This window comes from Babylonia areolata, chromosome 2 (genome assembly GCF_041734735.1).
Source record: "Babylonia areolata isolate BAREFJ2019XMU chromosome 2, ASM4173473v1, whole genome shotgun sequence".
Taxonomy (NCBI): Eukaryota; Metazoa; Mollusca; class Gastropoda; order Neogastropoda; family Buccinidae; genus Babylonia; species Babylonia areolata.
In genome coordinates this window covers 14,349,842-14,360,157 of record NC_134877.1, presented here as the reverse complement: position 1 = coordinate 14,360,157, position 10,316 = coordinate 14,349,842, and the positions used below count along the sequence as shown (strand labels likewise).

The 10,316-nt window shown below is 40.3% G+C and overlaps 1 protein-coding gene across 1 annotated transcript; it reads right to left on the bottom strand.

The window, feature by feature from the left end:
• Positions 1-1,552: 1,552 nt before the first annotated feature.
• On the bottom strand, positions 1,553-10,129 carry LOC143298295 (coiled-coil domain-containing protein 89-like). Its single transcript, XM_076611117.1, has 7 exons — positions 9,954-10,129; positions 8,720-9,192; positions 8,175-8,305; positions 4,776-4,912; positions 4,362-4,444; positions 3,458-3,551; positions 1,553-2,126 (listed from the first exon to the last, which is right to left on the bottom strand). The coding sequence occupies exons 1-7, from the start codon at positions 10,011-10,013 to the stop codon at positions 2,040-2,042; spliced, it is 1,065 nt and encodes a 354-aa protein (XP_076467232.1). The 5' UTR covers positions 10,014-10,129; the 3' UTR covers positions 1,553-2,039.
• Between the last annotated feature and the right edge of the window lie 187 nt (positions 10,130-10,316).

Below are 10,316 nucleotides of genomic sequence, written 5' to 3'. Positions count from 1 at the left end.
CAAAAGAAAAAAAAAAATGAAGCGAATCCAATATTCACAAACTTCCTAATATGCACTTGCAGACAAGCGTGTGTGCACACACACACACTAAGAGAAATCCTACTGCTTTTTTGCAGGAAGGGCATCTCATAATAAAACAATATCTTGTATCACAATTTGAATCTTCAGGTTAATAATTTTGCATGCTGCCAGTTTGCACACATGTAAAATAAGGGAGGGAATGGGAGAGGTTCAGGGAGTCAGGGAGAAAATTAATATAGTTATTCATCCCATACTGCAGTATAGTATGTGTCTTCATTGACAGTGCTGTTTAAACCATTGTTTCATATCAATACAACCTTTGGCGGTATTGTAGAAACTGGACATCCCCTTAATATACATTGATTCATGCCAATATATATTATCTTTTTTTTTTCTTTTTAAAGAAGAAAGCTGGAAGTACTGTTAATATACATGTGTATGCCAACAGAACTTTTGGCCTCATCTGGCAGTGTTGCGGACACATTCCAAAGTGAAAATAATATTAACACAGATTGTTTTGGGACAGTACAACCTCTGCTCCAATAAGGCAGTATGAATAGTCTGGGTTTCCAATTAACGAAACGTGTTGTCTTAAGACAACAGTATAAACTTGCAGCTATATCTCGCATGGCAGGATGTGCAGAAAATGGAAGGGCTTTGACAGAGATGTCAGTTCTATGGGTGGTATATTGTTTCAAGACGAGTCATTTTGATGAGATGATAAACCAAAGTCCTGTGTGCAGCATGCACGTGGTGCATGTAATTTGTAAAAGAACCCACAGCAACAGAAGGGTTGTTCCTGGCAAAATAGTGAACAAATATACTTGTAGACAGAAAAAAAGATCAAAAGGGGTGGTGCTGCACTGTGGCGACACACTAACCCCAAGGGGAGCAGCCCCAATTTCACTCAGAGGTCTTTTGTGATAAAAATACAAGACGATGCAACCTTTGATCAAAGAGGTCTCTGTGGAAATTTCAAGAACTGTTAACATGCATGGTTTGGTTCAAGACAACATAAACACCGATCATACATGGCAGTTATATGAAGAAAAAGTAACATGCTAGTCAAGGACATTGTCCACAAACAGAAACAAATTACCAGGTACAAAACTACACCTTGATGACTTCTGCCATTCAGAGTCTATGGTTTAGCCAATACTGACTGGATGATTACAATGTTTTGGCATAACAATATATACATATCATGTCATGCTTCTGGAAATGATCACGAAAGATCATTTTCAATGCTCGTTCATAATGCTCCTGGAAATAATCACAAGAGATCATTTTCAATGCTCATTCATAATGCTCTTGGAAAAAATCACAAGAGATCATTTTCAGTTCTAATTCATAATGCTCCTGGAAATAATCACTACTTGTTCACAATTCTGGAAATAATCACTGGTCATTCATAATGCTCCTGGAAGTAATCATGACACTGGTTTTCTGTGGTCTGTCAAGTTGCACATTTTATGACATTAACCATACTGAATAATGTGATGATAAAAACATTTATGTGCAAACTGTCATGCACACACACACACACACACACACACACACACACACACACACACACACATCTCACATTGTAACAACCTTTGTCAAGAATAACTAGGTTCAGTGATAATGAGAGGAAAAAAGGCTTCAATATTTGCCTATGAAAACACGAATGGTTCCACAAAGAAGGATATCATTCATGTTCACTCAGCTTTTTAAATCATACCTACAAAACCCAGAGGAGAATAACACTAGAGAATTATGCTAAGATTCAATCTCATTTACACTTCATAATACCACTGCTTTGTATTTTTATACACAATTCAATAATGCTAAGTTACATGCTTTAAGGCCTTAGAAAATCATTACAGGTATTGAAACAGGACTAAGGGAAGGTTCTCTCTTGTGGGCACCTGGTACTATTTTTCTGACTCGTATAAGTACCTACACAAAGCACAAGCACAATAACTTGTGCGTAACATACAGGCACAATAATGTTCACTTGATGAATGATATCCATGTTACCCAACCAGGTGTCTCAATCTCTCATTCAGCTCCTTCTCTTGCTTCAGAAGATTGCTGGAATGTTTCTTGTAGGCATTAAATTCCTGAGGAGAAAAAAGAGAATAAATAAAATAAAGTAAAATAATTTAAAATTGTAGTTTCATTATTGCAGTCTCATGTACATATACACACGTAAAACACACACACACACACACACACACACACACCCACACACATGCTTTAATAACCTTCTTCTTTCTTCTTCTGCGTTCACTCGTATGCACACGAGTGGGCTTTTACGTGTATGACCGTTTTTACCCCGCCATGTAGGCAGCCATACTCCGTTTTCGGGGGTGCGCATGCTGGGTATGTTCTTGTTTCCATAACCCACCGAACGCTGACATGGTTTACAGGATCTTTAACGTGCGTATTTGATCTTCTGCTTGCATATACACACGAAGGGGGTTCAGGCACTAGCAGGTCTGCACATATGTTGACCTGGGAGATTGTAAAAATCTCCACCCTTTACCCACCAGGCGCCGTCACCGTGATTCGAACCCGGGACCCTCAGATTGACAGTCCAACGCTTTAACCACTCGGCTATTGCGCCCGTCTTTAATAACCTAATAATTCAGGGTATTAGTAAAAACCAAAACATACTGGTCATTAGAAATCCAGTGAACATTTTTTCAAATAACACTGTAATCTAGCTAATAGTTAAGCAAGCAAGACATTTTTACAAAGACATCATTCACTGACTCCATTTTCTCACCTATCCATTGTCCCACATACCAGGCTCACGCAGGTGTGCACATGTGCAATAAGCATCTCTTTGAAAACAATGTATGGTGATCTCAGACAGCATTATGCCAGAAATGATGTGCCATGAGTCACAAGATCATCCATAAAAGTAAGGTGAAAAATAAAAAACCCTTAAAAAAAACAAAATAAACCCATCTGTTTCACTGAGGTGATCTGAAAATGAATCAGTTACAATCAGTGACTACTGTCCACTCAACATACACACACATATAAGCAAACAAAAGCTGGAACACATAAGCAGCTTGAACATGCAGATGCTTGCACACACACACACACAAGACAAACCATAATTTCCAGCCTATAAAACTCCAAAGCACATAGAGCACAACCCCTGAACTTAAAAAAGAAGAAGATATTTTGAACATGTACAAGGCACACATACATACACCTGATAAATGTAATTGTGTCTGTTTACTGTGGTCAAATACAGTGTCAAATACTGAGTTTGCTGTGAGAGGTGGCACCAAACAGAAGTTAGAATTTTAGTTTTCAGACACAGACAGGGGACACAGAACCATTAAGATGCAGGGGTCACACTTGAGTGAAAAAAAGTTGAGCCTTGAAGGCTGGAAATTACAGTATACAGTCTTGTGGCAACAATTTCTAATAATACCTTCTGAATTTCTGCGTATTGTGATTCAGACTCGGCAAGCTCATCCCTGAGTTTGCGAACTTGAAGATTTGCATTCACAGAGGCTGCATCTCGACTGCAGGGGCAAAAAGTGCATTTTGAAATTAAAAAAATAACAACACACACACACACACAAAAAAAAGGAGAAGAAAGAAAAAAAGAAAAAGTAGCGTACGCTGCAAATGGCATGCAGAAAGAAATGGTTCTATGGGACAAGCACACATTTAACATGCATACAGATATAAAATATCTATGGTAAATATGATTAATTTAACAGTAACAATAAAAGAAAATGTTTAAGTGCATTCACTGTTCAATGATACGATTTAAACTGATTCCATTGACAATTACTCTGATAGGAGTGTTGAACTAGTGCAGAAACAGTGGTACTGTTATCCTCAAAAAGATGTTGTTTTATACACACACACACACACACACACACACACACACGCACACACACACACACACACAAACACAGAGGCAACACTGATGCTGCTACGGAGCAGCACTGTGAACGCTTACTGTGTACATTTTTTTCTCTGCAATCAAGAGTCTGTCACAGCTTTTTCTTTGTAATCCCAAGCATTTTCCACCTATAAAAAAAAACTACAGTTCAAAGCAATTTCAAGTTAGTTTACTATGTATGCTTATTTTCGGATGTGGTACACTAAAATTCACAAGTTTTCATATATATATATGTATATATATAAAACAATACAATACAAATATTAGTGATAATGGCGCAGCTGCACCTAATTACTGATAACATACATATTGATATGTATTTTATACATATCAATATTCAGAGCAATAATGGTCATAATAACAACAAACTGACTTTCATTCAGAACATAAATGAAACATATGAAGTGAAAAGTGGACTCACTCAAACTTCTCCTGCATCGAAAGCATGAGCTTTTCTGTGTCCTCTACTTTTCTCTGCAGCCTCTTGTTCTCTGACTGCTCTTTCTGAAACACAAAAAACAACAACCAGTCAATGTCACTGCATCAAGTTGGTCTCATATCTCTGCCTAACATTATATAAGTTAGGACAACTTTTACACCAAAGTGTGTAATGGAGCCAAATCTACAACAGTTGATAACTCTATCCCCCCCCCCCCCCCCAATATCTCATTCCCCACCCCAAACCCCCCGGCCCCCCAATCCCCACCCCCACACGTTTGTCAAATATCACTAATAGTGAAAATACACTAAAGAATGAACACACACACACACGCACACGCACACACACAGACACACACACACACGCACACACACACACACACACACACACACACACCTGGATCAGCTTCCCTCGCTGCATGGCCAGTTCCAGCAGTTCATCTCGCTCCTTAGTGATGGAGGTCAACTTGGATCCGAACTCTTGCTCCAGACTCTCCCGCCTGTCCTGCTGGCCCTGCAGCTTGTGCGTCGCTCCTGTAAAAGCCAAAGTTTTCTCAAAATTCCAAATTTTCTTCAATTCCAAAAAAAGATTCCCAGGCAGCATAGGGGTGAGATGAATACAAGCATAGCACATAGATAAAGTATTAAAGTATTCTCTTTTACACATGTGCATGCACACTCACATGCATGCACACCCACACACAGACACCTACACACAGAGACAATGACACACACAGACAAACAGACAGACACATGCACGCACACACTCACACACACACACACCTTTCAGTCTTTCCAGCAGTTACACCTGTCCCAAACAGTACTATCTTTCAGTCTTTCTAGCTGTTACACCTGTCCCAAACAGCACTACCTTTCAGTCTTTCTAGCAGTTACACCTGTCCCAAACAGTACTACCTTTCAGTCTTTCTAGCAGTTACACCTGTCCCAAACAGTACTACCTTTCAGTCTTTCTAGCAGTTACACCTGTCCCAAACAGTACTATCTTTCAGTCTTTCCAGCAGTTACACCTCCTGTCCCAAACAGTACTACATTTCAGTCTTTCTAGCAGTTACACCTGTCCCAAACAGTACTACCTTTCAGTCTTTCTAGCAGTTACACCTGTCCCAAACAGTACTACCTTTCAGTCTTTCTAGCAGTTACACCTCCTGTCCCAAACAGTACTACCTTTCAGTCTTTCTTGCAGTGACACCTGTCCCAAACAGTACTACCTTTCAGTCTTTCTAGCAGTTACACCTGTCCCAAACAGTACTACCTTTCAGTCTTTCTAGCAGTTACACCTGTCCCAAACAGTACTACCTTTCAGTCTTTTTAGCAGTTACACCTGTCCCAAACAGTACTACCTTTCAGTCTTTCTAGCAGTTGTCCCAAACAGTACCACCCTTCAGTCTTTCTAGCAGTCCTACCTGTCATAATCAGTGTTACCATTCTAGCAATCATACCTGTCACAAAAAGTTCTACCTTTCTAGCAGTTATATCTGTCCCAAACAGTACTACCTTTTAGTCTTACTAGCAGTTACACCTGTCCCAAACAGTTCTACATTTCAGTCTTTCTAGCAGTCCTACATGTCACAATCAGTGTTACCATTCTAGCAATCATACCTGTCATAAAAAGTTCTACCTTTCTAGCAGTTATATCTGTCCCAAACAGTACTACCTTTCAGTCTTTCTAGCAGTTACACCTGTCCCAAACAGTACTACCTTTCAGTCTTTCTAGCAGTTACACCTGTCCCAAACAGTACTACATTTCAGCCTTTCTAGCAGTGACACCTGTCCCAAACAGTACTACCTTTCAGTCTTTCTAGCAGTTACACCTCCTGTCCCAAACAGTGCTACCGTTCAATCTTTCTAGCATTCCAACCTGTCACAATCAGTGCTGCAATCATACCTGTCACAAAAAGTCCTACCTTTCTAGCAGTTACATCTGTCCCAAACAGCACTACCTTTCAGTCTTTCTAGCAGTTACACCTGTCCCAAACAGTACTACCTTTCAGTCTTTCTAGCAGTCCTACCTGTCATAATCAGTGTTACCATTCTAGCAATCATACCTGTCACAAAAAGTTCTACCTTTCTAGCAGTTATATCTGTCCCAAACAGTTCTACCTTTCAGTCTTTCTAGCAGTTACACCTGTCCCAAACAGTACTACCTTTCAGTCTTTCTAGCAGTTACACCTGTCCCAAACAGTACTACCTTTCAGTCTTTCTAGCAGTTGTCCCAAACAGTACCACCCTTCAGTCTTTCTAGCAGTCCTACCTGTCATAATCAGTGTTACCATTCTAGCAATCATACCTGTCACAAAAAGTTCTACCTTTCTAGCAGTTATATCTGTCCCAAACAGTACTACCTTTTAGTCTTACTAGCAGTTACACCTGTCCCAAACAGTTCTACATTTCAGTCTTTCTAGCAGTCCTACATGTCACAATCAGTGTTACCATTCTAGCAATCATACCTGTCATAAAAAGTTCTACCTTTCTAGCAGTTATATCTGTCCCAAACAGTACTACCTTTCAGTCTTTCTAGCAGTTACACCTGTCCCAAACAGTACTACCTTTCAGTCTTTCTAGCAGTTACACCTGTCCCAAACAGTACTACATTTCAGCCTTTCTAGCAGTGACACCTGTCCCAAACAGTACTACCTTTCAGTCTTTCTAGCAGTTACACCTCCTGTCCCAAACAGTGCTACCGTTCAATCTTTCTAGCATTCCAACCTGTCACAATCAGTGCTGCAATCATACCTGTCACAAAAAGTCCTACCTTTCTAGCAGTTACATCTGTCCCAAACAGCACTACCTTTCAGTCTTTCTAGCAGTTACACCTGTCCCAAACAGTACTACCTTTCAGTCTTTCTAGCAGTCCTACCTGTCATAATCAGTGTTACCATTCTAGCAATCATACCTGTCACAAAAAGTTCTACCTTTCTAGCAGTTATATCTGTCCCAAACAGTTCTACCTTTCAGTCTTTCTAGCAGTTACACCTGTCCCAAACAGTACTACCTTTCAGTCTTTTTAGCAGTTACACCTCCTGTCCCAAACAGTACCACCTTTCAGTCTTTCTAGCAGTTACACCTGTCCCAAACAGTACTACCTTTCAGTCTTTCTAGCAGTTGTCCCAAACAGTACCACCCTTCAGTCTTTCTAGCAGTCCTACCTGTCATAATCAGTGTTACCATTCTAGGAATCATACCTGTCACAAAAAGTTCTACCTTTCTAGCAGTTATATCTGTCCCAAACAGTTCTACCTTTCAGTCTTTCTAGCAGTTACACCTGTCCCAAACAGTACTACATTTCAGTCTTTCTAGCAGTTGTCCCAAACAGTACCACCCTTCAGTCTTTCTAGCAGTCCTACCTGTCATAATCAGTGTTACCATTCTAGCAATCATACCTGTCACAAAAAGTTCTACCTTTCTAGCAGTTATATCTGTCCCAAACAGTACTACCTTTTAGTCTTTCTAGCAGTTACACCTGTCCCAAACATTTCTACTTTACTCTTTCTAGAAGTTACACCTGTCCCAAACAGTACTACCTTTTTGTCTTTCTAGCAGTCCTATATGTCACAATCAGTGTTACCATTCTAGCAATCATACCTGTCACAAAAAGTTCTACCTTTCTAGCAGTTATATCTGTCCCAAACAGTCCTACCTTTCAGTCTTTCTAGTAGTTATACCTGTCCCAAACAGTTCTACCTTTCAGTCTTTCTAGCAGTCACACCTGTCCCAAACAGTACCATCTTTCAGTTTTTCTGGTAGTCACACCTGTCCCACCAAACAGCAGCACTACCTTTCAGCCTTTCTTCTGTCTGCTGCACTTGGTGCTGCAGGTCCCGGATCTTTGCTGCGCTGCTCTCTGTCACCTCCCGCAGCTGCTGCCTCAAGGTGTCCTCCTTCCCACGCATCTCCTGCTGCAGTGATCTGCGGTGAAACATCCTGTCAACTATATATATATATATTGCTTTGTTTGTTCAACAAAATGTATACATCTGTTATACCTGACTCCTATCGGCAGAAAAAGACACACAATTTCAAGTCTAGCTGGTGTGTAGCATTTACTATCAGCTCACTTGCGCATGGGGTATATTGTAAATTAGAGGTGCCGTGGCACAGATGAGTTATATATATCTATATCTATATATATATGTGTGTGTGTGTGTGTGTGTGTGTGTGTGTGTGAGAGAGAGAGAGAGAGAGAGAGAGAGAGGTCTGTTTGTGTATGCATATGCATAAGTACAAAAACTGAAAAAGGGAAAGTTGCTTCCATTTTCCTTTTATTTGTATATCTTACTATACCCTATCTCACTATCCCCTGAAAAACAGATTAATACATACCTGAACTTTGCTTCAATATTTGAGTTTTCTTGCTTAATAGTAGCAAATTTTTTCTCAAGTTCCAGAATCCTGGCATCTTTTTCTTGCACTGCCTTTGAGAATAAACGGGCATTATCATTTTTAAGCCTTGCATTCTCCTCCCGTAGCTCCTGGTTGACCCGCTTGTATTCATCTTTAAATTTTATCATTTCTTCATGATTGGTAGCAAGAGTGTGAAATCTGTGCTCTAACTGTGTGAACTTTCGAACTTCATTTTTGAGCATATCATCTGCATGCTCTCTGAATTCTGTCAGTTCCTTGTTGACCCTGTCCAGTGTTTGTGCCCGTATTATTTCTTCATCTGCTCTTTGTTTCAGAATCATGATCAGCTTTGACTGTTCATCAATGCGTGAGCGTAACATTGCTGCCTCAGTTTTGTCATCTTCCTTCAGTCCCCTCAGCTTGGCCAGACTGTCCTGCATTTCTTGCATGTCCTGAAACAGATGAAGAGGGCAGGGACATAAATTATAATCATTGATGATGTTAAAACAAATGCACACACACACACACGTCCCCGCACCCCTCCACCCCCCAACACACACACACACACACACACACACACACACACACATTAACATTTTCCGTTACACGACCAACATCGACTTGCTGATAATTCTGTCGTGGTTTTTTTTTTATGCATGCTGGGTATTTTCGTGTCTCCATAACCCACCGAACACTGACATGGGTTACAGGATCTTTAATGTGCGTATTTGATCTTCTGCGTGCGTATACACACGAAGGGGGTTCAGGCACTAGCAGGTCTGCACATATGTTGACCTGGGAGATCGGAAAACTCTCCACCCTTTACCCACCAAGGGCCATTACAGTGATTTGAACCCAGGACCCCCCCCCCCCCCCCAACACACACACACACACATATTTAAAGTATGCATATTTTACATGCACTGTCCTCTATGTGTCAAGTGTATATACGACATGTTAAATATATATATATCTATAGAAAAAAAAGTTCACTCCTCCTGCTGACCAAATGAACACTACTCCGAGTGCATGTGTAACCGGTCATCACTGACAAGGATACATTTTGAAGGAAATACAGCAAAAACCCCACACATTTAATTGCAGGTTTTGCATCATGGCATACGCTATATGGATTCGATAACAACTAACAAAAACATTCCACATCAGTCGTATCACGCAAGTCAATGGAAAGTGCAGGAATGAAACCATTTACCTGGTGACTGTCGGATACCATCTGGCGAAGATCTCGTGGTGTTCTGTGATTAGATGACATTATGTGAATATATTCTACCCAAACCCTAAACGCATGAAGTCTGTTTTTTTTAAGTAAAATATCACGTCATTTTGTCTGCGTACCCGTACGTTTCTCGTGTCGATCTCGTTGTGAATGAAAACAATTCCAGTTTTCCGCTCCGGAAAGTGAGAAGTTTCCGTTCAGTTGTTGTTGCAACACTAAAACATTCAACCAACAAAAATAGTTTACGAACAGACACTTTGTGAATGCATCTATATTGTTTGTGCGTTAAAAAAAAGACCATAACATCGAATATAAGTAATGGACCACGACACAAAGTTG